Below are 24,088 nucleotides of genomic sequence, written 5' to 3'. Positions count from 1 at the left end.
CAAGGAAGCAAACACTGTGGAAAGCCTGACCTCAATAGCATGCAAGATTTCTCAGTGTGTGGGACCCTGAGTACTCAGATTTTCTTCACAAAACCCACCATATGTTTTTAATGAAAGATGCACACAGATTTCAGTAATGCATTTTGCATGGTGGCTGGGGAACCATTGTCACACCCAAAAGGATGAAAATAAGGATAAAAAACAAAAGACAGTAAACATCGAAGCTGTAGGGAAGTGAGTATGGACAGAGTAGAAAGAAAAGGTACAGCCAGGAAAGGAGAAAATCCACAGTTTTCTGAAGGGTCAGTCCTGAGACAAACCTTGTTCAATGTTTGGAGGACTGAGTTTGGCACAAAAGGGAATCAGGCTTCAGTGAAGTACATGCTTCTGAAAAGATAGATCCTTTCCTCAGCAAGCAGAGAGACTGAGATTGTCATACCAGAACTGAATGACCTGAAGAACCTAAAGAACTGAAGCAGAGGAGATTCTTTAATTGAAAGCAAAGCTTCATGCCCTTAGAGAGAGACTATCTTAACTCCAAGAATTTCTGCAGTAGGTGGTTGCTTGAAAATAAGACAGAAGTGAAAAACCTGGATGGAGACATTAGCCATAAAGATGATGGAAAATGTATGATGACAAAAGGTATGCTGAAAACTACAGATGTAGAGTATTTGGGACAGGCTTTCTCTGGAATGCCGCATGTAAATCTGTTGAGCTGCCACATTCAAAAGGAATGAATTAAAAATGGAACAAGTGGAGAAAAGGTTTACAAGGATCTTTGGGGAACAGAAGGCCTGTCTTACAAGTCATAATTAGGAGAGTCCATTTTAGCTAACCAAAGGTTCATTTTAGCAGACCAAAGGAAGGAGACATGCTTGCTGCCTAGAACTGTACCGAGAGGAATCACCAGGGAGAGAAAAATATCTATTTAATATAAAGGCCTACATTAATAAAAGATCAAAGTAGTATAAACTGGCTGTGGATAAATGTTGCTTGAAATTAGATAAAAGTTATTGACTATCGAAGTAGTAATATTTTGGAAGCCTTTTATTCAGAACAGTGGGGACAAGAACCTCAAGAAGGGTTTTGAGGCACAAGAGGCAAGATGTGGTTACTTATAAAAAATGAAGTGTAGGATGAATAACCCAGGTCATCTACACAGCCCCTCAAGGAGATCTGCAGTCACTTCTAGAATAAGAGAGACTCTTCTCATGGAAAAAGATTTACTACACATTCACATGTGCACACTGCATTTACACTTCTTGTTGACTCACCTTAACTTTTCAACTCATTCTCGTATAGATACAGTCTCATACATTAATTTGGCATACTGCAATGAGATTCTTGCTTTCTTTTTGTCCGTTTTTTCAATCTCATTTCACTTTACAGACCTCATTTCCACAACATCTCTGGGCTGTTAAATGCCCATCTGTCACAGGTGGGGAGTTGGAAGTACACAAGATTAAGCAATTTGACAAATGCCACACAAGAAGTCAATGGTACAGCCAGAGACAAGCTGAAGGTTTCACAATCCTCCTCCTTGGTAGCTTACAAAAACATTCCTTCTCTGCCACAGAAACACAGACAGTATATGAGAAAGGAAAGGAATATCAACAAATTTGATCAGTTTCTGAGCTTTCAGACCTATCATATGCCTGAGGCTTTGAAGAAAGACATGAGGAAAAGAACCCTACATGCACGGCTAACTCTAAAATGCGATAAGTAGAGGGAGGTTTCTTCATCACCCAAGTATTAGCTTAAGATTGAATTACTCTTATAGTATGCATAGCTACAAATGTAATTAGTTATAAAATTATCCAGACCCTCAAATTATTCCAGCTGCTGTATTTGACTCTCTGATTATTGCAATGATCAATTCTCCAGTCTGATTACACTGGCTAGAATAATATTTCTTTTTATCTATTGGAAAGTTACCTGCTGATAGCTTAGACCTTATTTATATCCACTACAGAGATATAATTGCAAACTTACTATTTTTACTAGGACTATTGTCTAGATAACACTTACACCTGCTAGGCCCTTATTTTACTTCATAGTAAATGTCACAGATGACACCTATTCAGGCTTCTAGGAACCTTTGTCCAAACCAGAAAACATGTCATTACGAAGACATGTACAAAGAGAATTACAATTTGTTCAATGTGTGTTCATGAAAGGCTCCATATGAGGTCTTACAGACTCACTGCTGTTTCTGATCCTTTGATAAACATATATTTATAATAAATCAAGAAACCAGGAAAAAAAAAAAAAGGAACAATGGATTTTTTTTTTTTTTACTAAAGTATGTAATTTCCACTAAACATCTTCTAAGTTATCTTCCTTCCAAACTGATTGTAATTCTCTCCTACACAATCTCTACTTACAAGTAATTCCACTGGATTGCTAACCACCTTTGCTGCCTTAATATTACTACATCCTCAAATTACAACAGGAAAACAGAGAATTACAGTGCTCTCTATAGGAGGGAGTCCATTGTACAATAGAGGACCACTGAAAAGTGGATTTTCACTGTGAGCTCAGTGTCTCAGATGGATTAGCATAAGCATTCAGCACACCTCACTAACAGTGAATAAACTTTATTAGTTTTCTTTGCTGGCCTTCCTTAAGCAAAACAGTCATTGCATAATTCAAAGAAATGGAAACAACTTCTTGTAGGACATACAGACATGGTAGCTAAATCTAAGGAAAAAGATTCGGGGAGCACTCTGACAATGCAGTACTGTTTTCAGGAACAACAATGTGGCATTCAAAGAAATGAAAGGTGGCTTCTTTCCCAAGAAAGGGAGGCAGGGACTCATTCCTTCACGGAGTTTTTTCGCCTCAGAAGCGTGTCCCCTACCTTCTCAGACCTATCAACAGCAGATTCCTTCAAACCATGAAAATGCCATTTTAAAGAATCAAATATATTAACCAAACCCATTGTGAAAAAGTCTGTCTTGGGTGCCACAGAGTGCAGACTTTGAAATAAGCATTGGGAAAATTACACATCTATGTGCAAATCTTGGCACCTTCACCTACAGGATTAGGATGACAATGATTAGGGCTTTCTTTTCTAATGCAAACTCTGAGCCATCTCATACTGCTCCCAAGTGCCTAAGTGGGTACTATTTAGGTGGGTTTCAAGCAAACCTCATCTGTGGGACTCAAGATTACTCATTCAGTGGGCAGTATCTTGGCCTCCTCAGAGACATTCTCCTTGTGTCTCTGCCATTGTTTATGAACTGGTTATAAAATCCACTTAATTTTCTTATCCACTTAATATAAAATGCCACTTAATTTTCTGTGACCACCATGTTTAAAACTATGAAACATACACTTAAGATAATCACAAGTGAAAGAACTTAAGATAATCAAAAATTCAGCTCTCAAATTTTGATCTTTTATTGTGATGATGCTAAGACACAAAACAGTATCCAAACCAAAGCACTAGACAGCACACAGAACATTGCATTGAGGGAAGAGATCTGGAAAGATCATTACATGTAACAGACATTAATCATGCCACTTAATGCATTACTGAAAGATACCAGGACTATTTCTGTATTTTAATGTGGCCAGACAAGCTCAGCTTCCTCTTGTCTAATTCCCACCTTGTATGGATGCAGCTCTCAAACGTGAAAAAAAAAAAAAAAGTCCCCATAGATTGTACTGGCCTCTGATGGAGAGCAGAGCATGCTGCTATCTGCAGCGTGGACAGGCCAAGCATAGGCATGACAGGTCCCTTTTGCTCCCATCTATCACATGGCACCTCTGTAAAAGCCACAAGGTTAAGGGCAGACATGTCAGCTTGACACACACAAGGCTTGAGGTGAGCCCATACATTCAGCAGGGCAGGAGGGGGAATGTGTCTGCAGAGCAACATCTTCAGCCTAGCCATAGGAACAAACACTCCCAGTGCTTCATCCTGCTGCCAGAGTGACACACCACCAGGTAGGACAGCCCTACCCCAAAGCACTATGGACAGAGACAGGCTGTAAGATCCTGTACAAAACAGAAAAGTTTTATTCCTTTGGGAATATGACAAACTGTAGCCCCAACAGCCACACTACACCAGGCAGTTGATTCTTCACCTATTTTAAGATAATTGTTCCAGCAAAATCTCCTTGTTCTCATAAAGTAAGTGACTCTTCATGTTCTGTCTTGAAGCCAAACACTATTTAAGACCCAAGCCACCCATGTGGTATCTGGTAGGATCTGAGCACGAAAAACAGAAACACTAGAAAGCCATATCAGGCCTCCCTGGAAAGGGATTAGGAAGAGGCAGACAGAAACACACAGTGCCAATCCCTGTGTGGGCTGGAGAGAGGATTGCAGAGAGCATCAGGAGCTGAGATAGCACAAGGAAACTAAACAGGAGACTGCAGTGAAAAGAGAATTTGGGAGCTCTAACAATCAGTAAGATCACTGGCTATCACAGGATGCGTCAAGCACAGTCAGAGCTTCAACTGTGACAATTTCATAGACAGAAGAACTCAGATTTGGAGGTGGGGATTGAATTGGCTCCTGTCAGCCATTCATTTCTGTTTCTAGATCGTCACTCAGGGCTGGATTCTGCAGCAGCACCAGAAAAAAACCACTTGTCAAGCCATCTGGGCTTGCTTCTTTTTTTAATGAATGATGCTACACACCTGCAAATACCAGATATTTCCCAGAGGAACCAATGCATTTAGCTGTCCTTTCATAACCAAATTTATCTCCACACGGGAAAGGAGAAAGGTGATTGGCACCCTCATTCAGTACAACACTTATGCAGGCCTAGATGCTTTGGCATAAGGCACAAAGTTGAGATCAACCACTGCTCCTCCCTCTCCCTATGAATTAACCACATCTATGAGAGAGTGGGCCACTGGTGGAAATTAATCACAGCCAGGGATATAGAACAACCTTTCCATCACATCCTCCCCATAAAGCAAACACTTGGAGGGGCTAGGGGGAAAAACAGCACAACCAAGCTCCTGATGAAAACATCATCTCAGACGGAAAACTGTCAGCACTCTTTCTCTCTCCTGCTTTTCTTATGTACACAGTACATCTGTACAGAGCAGAAGGTTTGCACATCCCCAGGTGCAAGAGGGTCACTTATTTTAGGTAGTGCTTTAAAATCACTTTTTCTTTCTTCTGAAGGTCCTCAAAGAAAAGGGAGCCCCTGTTTGGTAAACTAAGAAGACAAATTGTAGGACATTTGAATGACTAAATCTCTCCAGAAGAAAGAAACAAAATAAAATGATGCACAGTTAGAAGTGGTGCTAAAAGCTTAACCTGTCTGACATCAGTGTTTGTCCCACAGAAAAAGGCATGAGGGAGGAGTGATCACTAGACAACGTGACATCCATTGATGTCCTCGGAAGTAAAGAGGCAATCCCACCATACCACTGGGTATGGGGCACCCCATGAAAGCCATGGGGAAGCTCCAGCCAGTGCAATATTAACAGCAGTGCTAGCTTATCTCTAAACCCAGCCCTTGATCCACAGGAAATACTGGCATGACCAGGAGAACAGACTCCAGACCTACTGCCAGGACCCCAAGGACCTTTCATAGACCCAATGGTTTTCTTGCTTAAACTGCATGGATTAAACTGGGAGGTTTTACCAATTGTGCTGGTTTTGGCTAGGATAGAGTTACTTTTCTTCACAGTGGCTAGAATAGGGCTACGTTTTGGATTTGTGCTGAACACAGGGTTGATTAAGATAGAGATATTTTTGTTATTGCTGAGCAGAACTTATGCAGAGCCACTCTAAAACTTGGCTTATCCATCATGGATTTGTGTTAATGCCTCTTTTTAACTCAAGATATAAATTACAGGGTTGATGTGGAAGTAAAGAGCAAGACCCAGATGAAGAGTGTATATGTCAGTCCTCTGACTCTCCTGCCAAAATTTCAGGCTAAAAATGTTATATGTACACCTCCTTACTTATATGTAGGAAAGTAACTCTATATATTCATAACAACCTCAGGTTATTATTTATATGACAATGTAGGATGCACAAGAGATCCAGGTCCCCTAAAATACGAGCAAATACCTCAGCTCCAGCAGAACAAGTTATTCTTAAGGATGATAGATTAAATTCAATTAAAGGAACAGGTATGAAGCACTGTCTTTAGAGCAGAGTTCCTCTCTCCCACAGATCCTTAACAGAGTAGCTGGACATTTAGTTTTGTTACATGCCAAAATCTTTGTGCCTTGTAAAGAAAGAGGCAGGAAAAGGAATGTTAACGACCTCTTTCTACAGTAGCCAGTTGTCAGAGGGGGTGGGAGAAAACAAGCCACACGGAAAACAATTGCCAATTTGTGGTCTTGACCATTTAAAAATGGATCCCAAAATAGTCTGCTGAATTGTTTCACCCGGAGCAAAATTACCCATGAATACATATGCATGCACACAGAAACAACATCTCTTGACGCAGTGCTGATGGTGACTGCAGTCAAGGAAGAAGCGTTATTGCATTCCACATTGTGAAAAGACCACAATGTAGTAATTATTCTGAAAGGTTTTCACAAAGCACAATTATTAAGCTAACATTATCCTATTATTGTTTGTTGCTATGGAGATAATATAATCAATATATTTTCTGGATTGATTTTTTTAATACTACTAGCACATTGCCCAATAAAGCAAGATTTAACTCAATGCATTAACTGATTTTAGTTTATGATTGGCAAAGTCTTGAGGCAATAGATTGCAATCCATCTCATGCCTATTATTCTATCAAGACACTTAATGTCAAAATCTCTGCTGCAAAAGCAAGTTTACTTGTTGAAAATGAGAAAATGGATAACAAATTTGTCTGAAGAGATGCAATCTTTTAAGCATGAATTTAACACTTATTTTTGTTTTTCCTAAACCAAATGAAAATTATCAAACTGGCTGCAAAAGTAGTAGAAAAGCAGATTGGGTTTGAACTCTCAACTTAAGGAACTTATTTATTCCAGTAGAGATGTTTTTAGGCATTATCCTCCTACATGTAACATAAGCTTTTCCTGCAGCAACAGGGACTCAGGAAAGGTAGCATCAATTGTGGCACTGTACCAGAGCCCACTGATTGCAGATGCAGTCCACAGCCTTTGTCACAACCTCTTCCTGCACAAGCTCAGGAATCACTGGCTACCTGCTCCCAGTGGTACAATGCCCAGTGAACACAGAGGACACTTGGGTCTTGGTCTCAGTGGGTGGTGAAGCAAAATTGTTACAGCCACAGCCTTCAGTTTCCTTGCCCATAAAACTGCAAGCACACTTCCTTTCTTTCGAGTCTCCCTCACCAGATGATAAACATTCAGCATATCAAGGAAACGCTCCTGTGTTAGGAAAGTGGTAAGTTCACACTAACCCAAGTCTCAGACTTTTGCAAGACAGTAATATAATATATTTAGAGGCTTCAATTCTGACACTTATTCCAGTCTGTTACCTCACCTATCAAAAGATGGGCTCATCACTGTGAAACGTCTTAAAGTCTTTTAGCGTATATTTGCTATAATTGTTCAGAGAAGGATTTTATCATGTTTTCCCCTCCTGTATGGCCATACTGTGATGACTCTTTCATCCTTTTGGTCATAGAATAGCTTGGGTCGGAAGGGACCTTTAAAGGCTTTCAATTCCAGCCCCTCTTTAATCAGAAGGGACACCTTCAACAGGATCAGGTTGCTCAGAGCCCTGTCCAAAGTTTTCAGGGATGGGAAACCTCAGTTTCCAGAAACCTGAGCCCCAAAGGTGACCATATTTTCTCAGCATAGCATATCCTTAAGACAAAAATAAGTGCAAAAGTCTAGACTTTGCACAACTAAATAAAAGGAGTTATAGCAACATTTAGAAGTACCAACACCTGTTAACTCCTGTGACAAATCACATGGTTATGCTTTTGGGTACCAAAACATGGCTTTGGCTGCCTTGAGTAAGACACCAGCATTTTGTACATGGAGCATACAGCTGCTTGATAAAATGAGAAATCACAGCAACTCCACCTTCTCCCTTCCCTAAAGGCACTGGATTGGGTGGTCTTGTATCTCTGCGCAAAATAGGCTGGGGCTCAGTAATGTAACTTTTGGACTGTCTGGAGGGAATCCATCAGGAATGATCATTCACAGATTAAATATGTTGCCTATGCAATGCAACACATCTGGCCCTTCTGGCCCAGGGGATAAGTAATAGAGTTAGGAATGCACATTCACAGCCCATCCCCTGCAAAGTCTGCTGTGCTGACACTAATCCATGCACATCTAGGGCTGGTTTGTGAGCCACCTCTGACCTCCCTGCTCTGGCTGGCACAGGTCATTGTCTTCCATCACATTTCTCAGTGATGCCACTTGTATTCTAAAGGATACCAAATTGCTATCTGTGCATGGGCCACGGTGTACAAGATAAGCCCACGCACTGGGTTGTTTGCCTTCCCACCTTGTTTATTTTTATGCTGATTTATAAATGCTTTTTCTGCTGGATGGGGCTTAGACAAGCAGGTACCAGACTGCCCTGGTTACAGAAAGGGTATAGAGTTTCAGCACTGTGTGGGTGTGACCATGCTATTACTCCATACCAGCCGCATCATAACTGTGAGGAGTGCTTTCAGCAGCAAAATCAGGCACTTTTTTGGTCCCTCCCTTACTGGAAGAAGCGGGGGAAGGGAAGTAGCTTATTTGGCCTTTAGTTTCCTCCTGGTGTTGAAACTAGCATGGATACTCATTCAAACAGGCTACTGTCACATGTATAGCCTTAAAGGACACCATCTGCTAGTGCATCCACATAGTAAAGTACTGCTTAAGACACACCTCTCTGTCAAGTATAAAGAAAAACCTCATTTGTTTCAAACATTGACTGCCTGCTGTCCACCACGACACCTAGGCATACTACAGCCCAGAAATTCTGCAAAAATAAAAACTCACTTAGCTGGAGTCAGGCAGGGAATATCAATTTTGGTAACAGGAATGATACAATTACATTCCTAAGCAATTAGTCTCAATAACAGACAGACAGTATATCTAGTAAATTGTCTGCAGGCCTGATTTTAACCAGTCTCATTGATACCAAGAAGAGCCTACTAGCAAGACCCCCTTCATCTCAGTGCTGGGGGATTAAGATACTACTTAGTAAAAGTAAAGCAATCAGTGTCAAGCTTAAAATGTTGAGTTTTATCACACTGCTCTGTTAAATGCTGAAATTGCTGCATACCACTTTCTAGCTAAAGATTTGAAATTTTTTTTAACTGATAAAATTATTTTATTTTTTATTACTATTATTATTATTATTACTATTACCATTATTATTATTGCTCCACAACACAGAGGTTGAACTTTGCTGCTGGATGGTAACCTCACATGTAGCAGAGTCATGGAGCAGCAAAATACATGGCATTGAGACATCTGTTGGGAGGAGTCCCATCCCTGCACAGCAGGACTTGTCCCGGAGCTCAGATTTGCCAGCCTACCTATCCCCAGCCACTATATTGACCCAGTCTGCTCCAGAAAGATACTGGGATCCTCCAGCTTTAACTCCATGACTTTTCCTTCACACACTAGGAAAAATTTCTGCACCAAAAGGGCTGTCAAGCACTGAGCAAGCTGCCTAGGGAAGCAGTTGAGTCACCAGCCCTGGAGGTATTTAAACGACATGTAGATGAGACACTTGGAGACATGGTTTGGTGGTGGATTTGGCACTGCTGGGTTAATTGTTGGACTCGAGAATCTATTGAAACCTAAAAGATTCCATGTACAACAGAGCTTTAGTGGGAACAGAGGAAGGACAGCCTTACACAGGTCCAACCCTGGTGCAAAAGGCTCTTGTAAACTGCCTTCTCTACTACCTCCACGGCTAAATATAATTGAACCTGAAACACTTGGCCCGTGCTTATGCAAAAAGGTGGATTTAAGATGGGAGGTTGGAGGGGAAGCCTGCACCACGCATTGCAGAGCTCCCTTGCCGGCTCCAGAGCAGTGCTGTGCTCTGGGAGACAGGAGCTGTTCAAATGTTTTGACAGAACACGCCGATTCCTCGGGAATGTTTTTATTCTAGTCAATGTGCCAATTCCGCACAGATTTCCAGCAGAAAGCAGGCAGACTGTCTGGGTCTGCTGAATTAAAACTACTTCACCCAGAAAGAAGAAAAAGTTGCATTTTCAGACTATTTCTACTCAATCCATCATTGTATTTGTTTTAGTCAGTTTGTTGGATTGTTTTCAATTTTACCTGTAAATTCCATCTTTTAGCAGGATCTAAAGACAGACCAAAAGGCACCAAAACACTGTAGAAAATTGAGCTCAAGCAAAAGACCTCTGAGGACTTTTGAGATATAATTTTGTACACAAACAATGCAAAGAGATAAACAGGAAAACCCAAAAATTAACCATGTTCTAACTAGAACTGCTTAGTCTGGTTCTGCAGGAACCCAAAACCTCCATTTTTGCATTTGCGGTTGTCTTTCAAAGGCTTTTTTTTCCCCCTTTGCCTTAGGGAGTTATTTATGGGGCTATTATAATTTGAGGTCTGGTCTTCTCATGGCAGGTCCTCCATCCAGGAAATGAAATAGCATTAGAAAATGAAATCTCGTGTTTATGAGGGCTTAGAAATGGGTCCCTGGGGCACTGGGGAGGAAAAAAAAGAGGTAGGGAAAAATATAAACACAAATATAACTACAAGATATTTGCAAGGTCCTTAATTCTATCTGTGATGAACTTTATGAGATGATTTATTAAAACAGAGACCTCTGCTATAAGGTCACAAACAGCTTTTTTTCCCCAATGCTCTCCCATTTCCCCCTTCTCTGTGATCAAGTGCTTTTTCTACTCCACCTTGGCTGCAAGGTGCTTCTGCCCTAGATTGCCTTCAGAAGCAGAACAAAAATAAGGATAAATCAAGTGCTACACTTCCTCCTTCTGCCTCATCACACACTTTTCACAACGTACCACACGTTGCAGTGTATTTGCAGATCAAGACAGATGCGTTCACGTCTCTGCAAAAATCATGTATCAGTCATCAATTTCTTTCATACCCCTTTGCGCTTCTTTCCTAGACTACTCTCTACAGCCACAACATCCTTTATCACATCTAGGGCTTATCACCCACTGCTTCCTCTCAATATATGGAAATAAAAGCAAATGGAGGCAAATCAGGGAATACTTTGGGGCTCACCATCCCCTTTCTCTTTGTGTCCAAAGAGAGACACCCCTCCAACATCTTCTCTTTCCATGCATTTTTTCCCTTTTCCCTTTTGAGAGGAACAGGAAGAGTGCTATTCAGCAGAAGAATAACAATCCTGTTTAAAGTCCCACTCAACTTCACAGAGAATATTTCAACTCATCATTGTATGTGACTTCTTATGGCTCCTTTAGCCTAACTTTCACTAATGCTACCTTAATCAACACATGCATCATCCTGCCTATGAAAGTCAGCAGTTTTCTATGCTCACAGAAACAAAAATGCCATCAGATACAATACACAGAAAACTATCGAAATTCAGCTTTCAGCAAATAGCAAAGACTAACTTGCAATTATTTTTATGTTTATTTCTTGCATACTGTATTATGAAAATATATAGTTGAGAATACTTTGAAACATGTAGCTCAGTTTCTTTTTCTCTTGTTTATAATTTTCAATATTCTTGTAGTGAGGTAAAATAAGTTACCAATGTTCAGTAAGCTGTTTTTGCTATCTGAATATTTAAAACTGACCCAGGGTAACTGTCCAAAGAACACTTCCCTTTTCCATTTGCCTTATTATAAATCTCCTAAAATTCGAAGAATATTACAAAATTACAAAATCTAAGCAGGAAAAAAGGCTGCTAGTTAATAAACAAAATGAAAAGTTAAAAAGTCCGAGGACAACCCAAGACTATAATTCAATTCATTCATCCGTCAGCATTGCATCATGACAAAGACAGAAAGAAAATACAGCAATTTGAAATACATTTTTTTTAAAGCACACAGGTTTATTTAGGTTTTCTGTTGATTTTTCTTTTCTAAAAACCAACCAACCAAAAAAAAAAAAAAAAAAAGAAAAACCCAACCGCAATAAAAAAATGCAGTCAGGTCTCAAAAAACCCTGATTAGATTCCAACTCTAGTTGATTTTTGTTTCACATTACCATCTAAACTTAGACATGCACCGAGGCCTCTGAGGCTGTGGAGAAACAGATTAACTTTTGAACTTTCTACCTCTCTGATAAGATCGGTCCTTTCTTACTCTTCAATGTCTTTCTAGGTAACTCGTATTTCTGGATCAAGCTGCATAAATGCTTATAAAAAAAAAAAAAATTCAAAAAGAAACTCTCAAGAAAATAGCTTTTCATTTATTTCCAAGAAATTAGGAGAATGCTGAGCACACAATGGCCAAGTTACATCCGTGCCACTTCGCAGCTACCAAAGCCCTCACAGCCCTGCCCAGTGCCCACCCTACAAACTCAATCTGCCTTTCCATCACCACATTCATTTGACTACAGGCCATGAGTATGACATAATTTCACACTCAGTCCCTCTTAGGAAAAGTTATATCTCAATTCTACATCCTGCCTGGGAAGGGGAGAAGTGGGAAGAACCCAGAAGATCATGAGTCTTACAAAGCTACCAGGTGGTGATGCCATCCAAGGTGCATCACAGGCAACCAGAAGGCAGCACACAACGAATACCAGGGATTTACCAGCACGTGTTTGAACAGGCAGCTCTCCAAAGCTTTCTATTATTCATTTTAATATAAAGCCTTGCAGAAACCAAGTCTAACTAGATGCAGTGCATCAGACCCACACCAGCTGTACCTGCCTATTCCCAGAAAGGACAGGGAAGTATCTTGCTTGTCACCCTTTCAGGATGACTTGCTGTACAGAAAGTCGGCTTCTTATCTGAAAAGACATGTCATGCTGTAAACATTTCTAGTGGAGCTTGGGTTAGCAGCACTTGTAAGAAAACCCTAATGAAAATAAATTGTTATGTATTTACCCATATGCTGAGGAGCATATGGCTAACGCATTTAGACACTGCTAATGAAGTTAAGGCTCTGCTAAATTTGTTGGCTCATGGATAACAACTGTTCACAATACCCAATCTGAGCCTGCTATAATTTTAGCATTACAACTGATACCTGGCCATTATTATACATACTGGTCTTGCTGATACAGAAGAACTCGATTTCTGGATATGATTTCTTATTCTTATGCAATTAGAAGGTGAACAACATAGGATGCTTCCAAACTGACAGATAACATGAGCAAGTTACAATTTTGTGTAAAATAACAGAGTTGCTCTTATTCATGGTATCCCTGATTCTGTTACTTTCTTTCCTAATTTCAAGGACTGAAAGATTTTATCTATTCCAACCCCACTCCTTCCAGGCCAGTGCAACTGCAGGCAAAACTGAAGAGAAGATTGTCACATCCAAGAAATAGTCCTGCTTTTTTAAGTTCACTTGTAAAAGTCCATTGAGTTTACTACAACAGCTATTGGAATCCTCCTGTTCAAACATATCCCTACTTCGCTGCTTTTCACGGTGAGGGTCTCTTCTTCTGGAGCCCGAGCTAAAGTCCAGTTTGTGACCACACTGGCTCTACCTGTATGCCACTACCTTTGCAACCACACATCATCCCATTCTCTCAGCCCAAACACTGTGTAGCTCAGCTGTTTGGGTTCAATGCTGCTGCATGTCAGGCCAGAGCTGGCTTTAATTTAGCAGTACACGCTGCTTAAAGAGCAGGCTGCATAGCAAATTCCAGAGGGTTATGTGATGAGCGTGCAAATATACTCTCCAAAAGACGTAACATGTGGCAAAATTCCCTACACCATTCTCATGAGCCAGGTGTCATTTTAATGATGCATACCTCTTCTCTGACTGATCTTGGGTAGTCATTTGGCTGCTAAAAACCCATCAAAGGACAGTGGTCAAGGGTGGCATAGAAGAGAAGTATCCTTCAGCACTGTTATCTTGGGGATTATCTCACTCAGATACCTTCATTTGTAGGCCAGAACTCAGGGCTGGCATTAATTCACCACTTGCCCCACTTGCTCTGTGAATATTGCAAAAACATATAAACTCCCTCTGGCCTTGGAGTGTCCCAGTCCATTCAAGACAGCAGTGAAATCAGCTTCCCCAAATCTAACAGGCCCCAGAAAAGTTGTCCAAAATGTTTCACCATAACCTGTTCAAAAAGCAGACCTATCTATTCCAGAACACCATATTTCCTGTTTTGCAGGTGGATAAAAGAGGCCCAAGGTGAAGCAAAAGAAAGAGATTTGCTTACCCAGAAAAGAAGAACGCTTTGCCCCAGTCAGACTTGTTCAAGATCACACTGAGAGTCTGAGGAGAGCCAGGAGTATGACTAAGGAGTCTCTTCTCACTCGCTGTGCTGCCACAGACAACATCATCCCCTCTCCACTTAAGAGCTACCAGTTGCCTCTTCCTCCTCATGCAGTATTTAATGAGGCAAGCAGGAAGTGTGTGAAAAAGAAAAACTAAAGCATGGGTTAAGGGATACCAAAGGGATACCAAAATTGATTCATTGATGCTCATCAATGAAGTCTACATCTCCTTCTAGGGGCAACTCATGAGGTCTGTGGGAAGCATTCACACAGTCCTGCACAAAAATAAATGTTAGAGCTGCTCTAGGGAAAAGCCACACCATCAGCACACCATTCCTTGTAATACAAAAAGGAAGTGTTTCTTCCCTCAATGGAAAAAGGCTATAGTCCAGAAGAGCAAAGGCATCTGTCATGACCACTACCACCTTCATTGCATGGGTCACCATTATTCACCAGCAAGGCAGTGATGATTCATCCCCTTTTTCTATCACATGAAACCTACCAGTTGCTTTGTGCCCCCCTAATATTGTCTCAGCATCCATAAATGTTATTTAAAGTTAACATCACACTCATGTCTATCTTGCAAACACAGTTATGGGAAACACTGCAAGTGCAAAGAAGCCAAGGACATTGTGTCTCTACGGAAGGGTCTCTGAGGTGCACACACTGCTCCCTAGACACAGGGTCACCCTGCTGACACCCCCACCAGTGCAGGGAGAAGCTGGGGTGAGCTACAGCACAGCTCTACCTGATGCTCGTCTCAGAAACTGAGGTCCAGCCCTTGCTGAAGGCTGAAAATAGCATTCAGTCAAGCAGGAGACAGTCAATTGTCTTGATGTCTTGATTTCTTGCTTTAGGTTCCCACAGAGAGACACTGCACCAACTTTGTCAGGTTATCTGACAATGCTAACATCTGGTCAAAGGAGGTAACACAGATTATCAGGCGAAACTAGGAAAATACACATCTTTAAAGGGGAGAAAGACTGACTTTATAGATGTAGAAATATACACATAAACCCACATCTAACCCCAGGTTTTCTGTCATATTGCAGCCAGTGAAATGGCTAGGTGTTGGGAGTTAAATTTCTTCCTTTTTACTTAGGGGATTTATTTCCCCTAAGTTGCTAGGAGACTAACTGCTGGGTACTTTTGCTTGACCAAAACGAAGAGGTGGCCAAAAGTCAGGAAAGGAGTGTAGCACTGGGTTACACTTCTTTTGTCTCAGAGGGTTTCCCTCGGAGGGAAAAATACAGAGGTCTTTTGGGGGGGCCAGGTAAAGGACAGGGGTGGGGGCAGCTGTGCACTCTTGCTCTCGGCATCATCTGAAGGAGGGCGGTCAAGCTGTTGCTTACTGCGGGGAGGATGCACTGTCACCACCAAAGTCCAGTCCCACCTAGGGATCTACCACCATCTGTTCGTGTGTCCAGGAGTTCTGAGCTCACCTTCTCCTGCCTTGCTGGAGCAGGACCGCAGCTGTCCCGCCCCCGCCGCTTCTCTAGGCGCTGTTCTGAGGGTTTTTTTGCTAGGGTGTAGCCCCGCACTCCCCCTGCCCTGCCAGGATGTCCCGCGGTTCCAGCTACCACCGTGGAGCTTCCAATACATCCCATCCACCAGCCCAGGGTTTTCCGCTGTTCCAGCTTGGTGCTCCTCAGAGTCCTGCAGGGACACCTGGATCAGACTGCCCCCAGGGTTTTGTGGAGCAAAGCCTCTCCTCCATCCCTTCCTGTCTCGGCCGAGAAGGCTGTCACAAGGTTTCTTGGTTCTGTTTGTTGTTAATGCCGATAGTTATTGTTGTTTGTTTGCCTTGTTATACATAGTAGTAAAGAACTGTTATTCCTATCCCCATACCTTTGCCTGAGAGCCCCTTAATTTCAAAATAATAATAATTCGGAGGGAGGGGGTTTACATTCTCCATTCCAAGGGAGGCTTCAGCTTTCCCTGGCATACACCTGTCTTTCAAACTAAGACACTAGGTTTGGATCTGCACCACATGCATGTATATGCCTCCCAGTCTAGGATGGTGGCATTCCCAGGACATGAGAGAAGACCTGGATCACCGAGAGAGGTCTGTTCCAGCAGTCAGCAGCCCATAGCAGATGCACACAGGCATCTGGGGGAGATAAAGGCAGGTTGGTTGGTGATGCCACAGCCAACCTTTCTGGCTCCACACAAATAGCTATCAAGTTGCAAAACACACACTGCCTATCTCATTCCTCTGTTGTTTATCTGCACAAAGAAACACAAAACCATATGCAGGCTTTCACTGTCAATATAAGTCATATTATTCTTGTAATTCAATCCAGGTCCAGAGCCTGATAGCTCCTTTTCCTCCCTTTCCCCCCTTTTTGCTCCCCTCACCGTTTGCCTCTCTCCAATCTTGTTTAGGTTTGAATGCTGTGTCATTAAATTCCAGAGCAGTAAACACTGCAGCCTGTCTCTCTAAGCACCCACATAGTGCTTTCTAGGCTAAAAATTATACATGGGTTAATTTCATTCTTGCAAGGACTCTGCCTTTTATTTTCCTTTACGGCCAACTCGAAGGATGCCTTTGGCAGATGTGTAGTGAAGAAAAAAAAAATAATATTTGCTCTCCACTTCCTCCCTGCACTCCCCCCTTTTCCACTCCCACCCATCAGCCATAAAACAACACAGCCCAGCCAGACCCCAAACTGAAAGCAAGACAAAGCACCCACACAGCCCCCACTTCCATTCAGCAGAAATGGGCCGCTCCGGGGTAGCCCCGGATCTACAAGTAGGCCAGACTGAAATAAACAGAGTAAACAAAGAGTATCCTGTCCAAGCTGAGAGGGGCTAAAGAGAGTGATGTCTTTCATTAACATGCAAGGCAGGGATGCAAGCACACAGAGAGTCAAAAGCATCACTGGAGCTTGCTAGGAGTAATAGGAGGAAAGTGACACACGATCACGCCATTATGAGGACCCAAAGCACATCACTCAGCTGCATGCAACTGCATATCCCACCTACCAAGGGCCAAAACAAGGCACCAACCCACACACCCACCATCCCCCCGAAACATCAGGGGCAGCCCCAAAGCTGCTGCAGCACTGTGTGGCTCCCCAGGAGGCTGGGTAGGGAGCAGTGCACACAGGTACAGCACCAGGCGACCAGGGCCGTGCAGATGTCAGAGCCAATGACATTTAAAAACAGCATGGCTGTCATTTTAGGGAAGGAACGGGAAAGGGGGAGAAAAGCGCTGCACAGCCATAGCAACAGGTCAGGTGAGAGAAAGGGTGATGCAGATATGTGGCTTCTCAGTTTTCAGAGCATTTGTCACATAATAAAATCATTAGCCTGGGAATTAATAAAAGCTTTGTTTGGTTATTCTGCAACCTGCTGCTATAAAGCACATACAGATCCATGTGTGAAAGTCCATGCTGTGTATACCCCTGCGTCAACCATTACACAGCTATCACAAACAACCCTCACGTTTTTCCAGACTCATAGGAAAAATGAAGCACATGGAGAGGTGAGCAAACAGTCAGGAATTTGTAGAAAAACAGCAGCCTGTCGGCTGCAAGTCTGCTCAGTTATTGGAAAAAATTGAACATGCTGCTTTTTTTAAGCAGCCTAATCATATTTACTATTACATCAGACTTACCCACCACAAATTGTTCTCATGCAATGGAAGAATTTTTAATCTAATATCTTGGACTCAGATAATTTCCCAACTGCAGAACTGCAATAATTTCCTATCTTCTCATTGTTGAGATAAGCCGATTAACTTGGATATGTTTTAGTTTCAGAGTGTGATTATCTCCCTTTATTTTACTTGAGAGAGAAGGGGTGACTTACAGTAAAATAACTTTGTTTTCCCCAAGCCAGCTCTTAAGCTCTCCTTTTCTGTGATGGAGATAGGTCTTTCATGTTGCATTTTCCTTAGCTGCTTTACTTTCCACACTTCCTCTTCCTCTCTGAGACACTAAATTAACAGCTAGCATTATTTTACTCGTAGAAAATACACTGTTCAAGAAATCCCTGAAATAATTCTTAAAAAAAAATAAAAATCTCATGAACAAAGTATTTTCTTGTTTAAAATACCTTTGAAAGCTTATTAAATTCCCCACAACCCAGCACTCCTGGTCAAATCCTGCTTGCACTGTTCCTTTGTTTTCAGGCGCATTTAAAGAAGAATTACAAAAAAAGCCTGAAGCTCTGTTTACATGCACAGTGCAACAAAACAGGAAACTTACTTTATTTCAGTGGAAGTGATTTACACCCAAGTAAGGAAGAAGACAAGCAAACCCTTGAATTTATACCATTACAAATTGTAAAATAGTGCTTATGCAATTTTGGTGCAATTTTTTGACATTTACTGTTTTTTCTTAAATCCCCAGGTCCTAGATTTACTCTGTTATGTCAAATGGACTTCCTCTCCTGCTTTATTTCTTTTTCTTATATTTCTAGCAATCATATTCTAGGAGAAAATCCTGAATCCTTTTTGGACTGCAAGGCTGCATATGTTGAAGTCTCTTGATTTCCTTTTATCTTCCAGATCTCACCTGTGTTCAGGGCTTTTCAACCTGTGTTAATTTGCAGACTAAATTCGACACTGGAAAAGTATGAATTACACATATGCAAATTCCCATACGGCACATATCAATTCATTCCTCTTAGTCACCATTCATTAATTCCTTTGAAATAAATGTTCACGGTTGAAAAGCACTAGTTTGATGATTTAATGGGAATGTGGCTCATGTGTTTTCCCTGCACAAGATTAGCAATACTAAGAAAAAGCCAGCCTGTTTTAAAGGGAGACTCTCCAAACAGCTATTTTGGTGGAAAGAGAATAGTTGCATAAACATGGAAGGGCAAGAACTTCTTAATATTATAGATGGAGCAACAGAACAAATCAACCTTTTTTACTTCCCATCAAAAAAATATGTTCATAAAGTGACCCCAACCCCAACAAGCCACTAGCCATGGACAGCTGTGCCCCTTGGAGCTAAGCCCCTAAAATCATCCCTATTTACACTAAGGTGATGGGCAAGCCCTAGTTCTCCCCTGCTAGGAAAGGGAAAGTGGACAAAGTCCTCTACTGACTGCAGTGAGAGCACTTGTGACCCTGAACATGCTCTCATAGACAAAAGCCTGTAGTATAAAAGCAGGGCTCCCATTACTGGATCATTGCTATGGGCAGTATTCGAGGAAAGCAGCCCCAGGGGTAGATCCAGAAAAAATGGCAAAATACATGAGGGGAGGAAGAAAAATTACCAAGACCCTGGGCTCCTCCCTGCCCGTTCCTACTGGTGATGACAGCGTGGAAGAGAAGATGGGTGGTGAAATGCCGAAGTGCTGGACATACAGCCTGGCAATGCTTGTGGCTTTGCACCACTTGACTCCATTCCAAAATGGTTATTTCTTGGTATCCCAAGATACAATTTCTCAGCTACTTTTAATTTATTTTCCTTCCTAAAAGGTAGTTAACCTAAAAGGTTAACTTTTTTTGCATTATTCTGATATAAGTTAACTTCATGAATGCTGTTCTAGTAAAGAAATTTGCCTGACACATCATATGATCATTTTGGGTCATTTCCCAAAATCTTTACGCTTCTATGCTGGTACAGGGCAAGCCTATCTAGAACATACCAAAATAACTTAGTCTCCAGGCACCTTTATATAACAGCAAGTGTTAGCAGGTAACTAATGATATCTGGATTTCACCACTAAGGAGCTAAAGTCAGAATCAGTGACTTTTTGCCACTCGTTGGCTGAATTAAAACCTGAAATGTGAAGGTGAACTTGTCTGCATCCCATACCACCAGAATCCCTTGTAAGTTTAAGTCACCCTGCCAATTCGAGTTCAAATTAATCTAGAGCAGATTAAGTCTACCTTTTATACTATTTTCTAAATGAAATCAGATGTACATGTAAAACTGGTATTTAAAAGGGTTTTATCTAATAATGAGTCAGATATTGATAGAACAATCACCATGAAGACCAAGGTAAGAGGCAATATATTCTCATTAATAATTCAAATCTCAGCATGGATATTGATGACCATGCACTTAACAGGGAAAGCTGGGTAGCAGCTGGAGCTGGCCCAGATTTCCTGAAAAGCTGTTGGGCTGCAGCAGACACACACTGGAGAGATTTTACTGTAAGATACAACCAGAGAAATGGTAGCTCCTCCTTATAAAAGTATCTTGGACCTTCAGCAATACCACTGAAATGGAACAAGGAACAAAGCACAGCATTAGCAGTCTATTGAAAGAGGATGGGTGAGGAAAATAAGGAAATAAAGTCTGGAGGCAAAATGCCACCACTTCCTCATCCTCACAGCCCTAATATTTGTGGCACAGAGCAACAACATTCAGCAGTACCTAATTCCAGTTACTGCTTGGGAGAAAGCAACATTAAAGGCTTTAAAATAAATGTGTACAATCAGCAATAGCGCAAACAAACATAAAGGTTGTAAGAGCCAAAACCACTCAGAACAAACCAGTTGGGGCTAGTTAACATAATCTGTTCTATTCACATAACTAAGTTTGTTTCACTGAGGGCATGAACTTTCTTGGAAAAGCTCAAGTAATTAACTGCAGGAGCTTACACATTTTCTTTCCCTCAAGTTTACTTTACCCTGGCATTAGAGCTGCTTACACACAACTGCTTCAACCAATTCATTCAAAAAGCTGAGTTTTGCTTGTCCTTTCCAGAGAGAAATGCCTGAAGAGGTACTACCAGTGAACTGTAGGATTCCCTTCAATTCCTCCTGCCTCCTATCCACTCCTCCCATCAACTTTGATTGATACAAAGAAAAACATATCCTACCTCACGGAAAAAGAGCAGGTTTCCAATGAAAGGAAGAGGCGGAGGATGTCGGATCCCTACTCTGCTGAGTCTGGAGAATGCAGATGTGGAGTACCTGGAAAAAATAAGGTAGTTAGTCAATTTTGGATCTTGTCATGATAGGACTTGCCACAGTAACTAGTTCAGACGACTTCCCTGGATTCAGAGAGGGAGAAGATGCTTTCGGTGTTGGTCAGGCAGAACTGCCAATGTGATTACATTGCTTAGGAGCTCCTCAGGTCACAAAAGTAAGTGCAATACACTGGTGCTTCAGAGAGGGCAAAAGGACCAAGTGACTCAAAGACAAGCCTGCAAAATTGAGCAGTGGAATTAGAGAGCTGCTCCTCTTCCCACAGAGGGTCTTGTAAGTCAGAAGTGACTCTCCAAAGCTACATGAGGTTACAAACAAGATCAAAAGAAGCATTTGGGGCTTGACTTCTCTGACACTGCAGGGAAAGGAACAAGACAGGTTTTCAGATTATTATTTTCTTCTTCCATCACCTCTACCTATACAGATCACAGAACAAAAATTCAAACTAGTCTCAGCTGTCCATGAGCCAAGACACTGTCAGTATGTTCAAGTCAAGCCTAGTATTTGGGCCAGATGTGCTGATTAAGTGATTTTTTTATAGCTGCCAGTCAGCAAATTAAGCAAACATAAAAAATACAGGGAAACAAAACCCAGACTGAAAAGCTTCATGCATCCCTTGTTTCAGATGAAACTGTGGGATGTTGACAGGGACAATATTGGAAAAAAGAAAAACCCAAACCCAGAGCCTTTCTTTTTCCTCCCCTCCCCCTTTCTTAATACAAACAAAGAATTTTACTCAATGGACTTCAATTAGTGAAACCTGAAAGAGCAGAAGCTAGCAGCAGCAGCTTTGATTACCCAAAGACACAACTTTTGTTGTGCACTTCTGTTTGCTGAGGTTTCCTGCAACACAGTACCTGTTCTCTTAATGGATTTTCTTTTGTGAAAGTATTTTACAAAAATCATTATAAGGAGATAGAGGTTTAATAATTTGGAATAGCAACTATTTTCTTTTTTTAATGGGGCAGTACAAACCTTCACAAACACAAACCCTCTCACAAACCCAACAGAAATGATGTGTCCTCAGTCTATGCAAGGACATTATGTCAAGTATGACTATGTATCGTAGAGTAAAGGCACAGAAGTCAACATTTATTACACATTTTATACATATTATTGACTTCTTGGCTACTTAACTGCTTTAAAAAATATGAGATTTTCCTCAGCTAATTCTCTTGGGAAAAGAGATATTTTAACTTTAAAATGACAAAACAGCTTTACATGATGCATTTTAATCCCCAAAGAAAGGATTTTTTTTCTGCTGCTGCTGTTTGTAATCTTCCTGAAGTGTCTTTGTGTCATAGCAAAGTCCTCCTCTTCAGTATATAAACAGTGAAAAATATTAAAATCCCTATCAATGAAAACCTGTCAGTTTTTCAGTTTGCTATCATGATGTTTTCACTGTAAAATACATGGCAGATCACAAAACACCAGGCTGGGCTACAGTTAACTGCTCATTTCACTGCACACCAGACAGTCTATAGACTCCTGGTTTTCATGTACAGCAAAGTGAAGAGTGACTGCAACAGAGGTTTACACTAGACAAAGTAAATTATGTGATAACCAAATATTTAAAAAGAAAAAAAAATGAGTACTGTTTCACAAGGCAAGAAACACAGAGACTGTAAAGACTATTTATACTTAGATGAACAGTTCATTATTGTCAACTTCTGAACATTACTGGCAGCTTTATACAGCTGAAGATTTGCTTTCCTTTTCCCCCCCGCTAATGTGGTTTTTTCCACTGCTTTTTATTCAGTTACATTTGAAGTAGGTTTTCGAAAGGTAGGGAACAACAGTTTACAATGAGATGGGAGAGAGAAGCAGTGTCGTCAAGCTACAGACTGAAATATAACAACAAAAGGGTGAAGCCAGCAGGAGAAAAAAAGAATCTCATCAACAAACACATCTAGCTCTACTCTATGATTTTACAACATTTCTGGTGTTGTTGAAATGAAATGATGTTTTACAGAAAAGAAAACAGTATGCAAGTGACCAAAGACTGAAGCGGCAGCATGCACAAAAGAAGGATCTAACACTGCACATGTAGCCTTAACTTTGATCACTTCTAATGCAACATCCTACTTGCTGCAGCCTCAAACATTAAAAGCTTCCCCCCATCTCTGCAACATTTCCACTCATTCTCAATATTTTGGGTGGGGGAGAGAGAGAGGAAAGAGTGGCTTATGGACTTCCTTTAAAAAAGGAAAAGAAAAAAGAAAAAGAAAAATTATCCTGTATAACACACAGTGAACACCAGCAATACATGAATCTGACAGTTTTGTGGCACAAACCTCTGCCTTTTGAGCCAGAAGAGGCTGATAACTCAAACAGGACAATTTATGTGATTGGGTCACTCAGCACCCCCATGACACACACTTCGCCAGTAACTCAGAGCTTCATCCTAAGTGCACTGGGAAAAGTATGTCCGGGTTTTGTTGCTGGGAGAGGAAGCAGGGCTAGAATCTGGGCAAGTGCAAACAGGCAGGGTGGCCTTGTAGGCCAAGTCATTTGTCTGGAGAAGCTGTACATCTAAATGAAACTGCTCCAAGCCTGCCTTATCACCAGTGGGAAGTCTCATTTCTCACTTTGCCGCTTAACACACTTCTACATTACTTTATCACAAAAATTAATCTGGTATCAGGAGACCCCCTGCTGTTGCTGTGGGTACACAGTGACAGTAGAAGATCAGCCAATGGACTCGAAAGGCTAAACCAAATGCAAAATGTAGAAATAGAAGAGATACTAAGAGGCGATCAAGACAACCAAAGGTATGGAACCACTTGTGTACAAGAAATAAGCTAACAGGCTATAATCTTAATTATGGAAAAAAGAAGCAACTGATGCAGGTTATGACAAATATATTTAATATCATGCAAGGCTTAAAAAATAAATTAGGAGTTA

General features: G+C 41.2%; 1 protein-coding gene across 2 annotated transcripts in view; it reads right to left on the bottom strand.

Moving 5' to 3' along the window:
• Positions 1–24,088, bottom strand: part of TBXAS1 (thromboxane A synthase 1) — a 259,885-nt gene that overhangs the window by 154,632 nt on the left and 81,165 nt on the right. For both annotated transcript variants that reach the window (XM_066183899.1, XM_066183900.1), the window contains exon 7: positions 21,076–21,169. In XM_066183899.1, the coding sequence (XP_066039996.1) occupies positions 21,076–21,169 (94 nt within the window). The remainder of the gene's footprint in view (positions 1–21,075; positions 21,170–24,088) is intronic.

This window comes from Chamaea fasciata, unplaced genomic scaffold (genome assembly GCF_029207755.1).
Source record: "Chamaea fasciata isolate MVZ Bird 193981 ecotype frontalis unplaced genomic scaffold, bChaFas1.0.hap1 SCAF_5, whole genome shotgun sequence".
NCBI lineage: Eukaryota > Metazoa > Chordata > Aves > Passeriformes > Sylviidae > Chamaea > Chamaea fasciata.
Note: the sequence above shows the minus strand (reverse complement) of the source record. Positions and strands in the feature narration are given on the sequence as shown.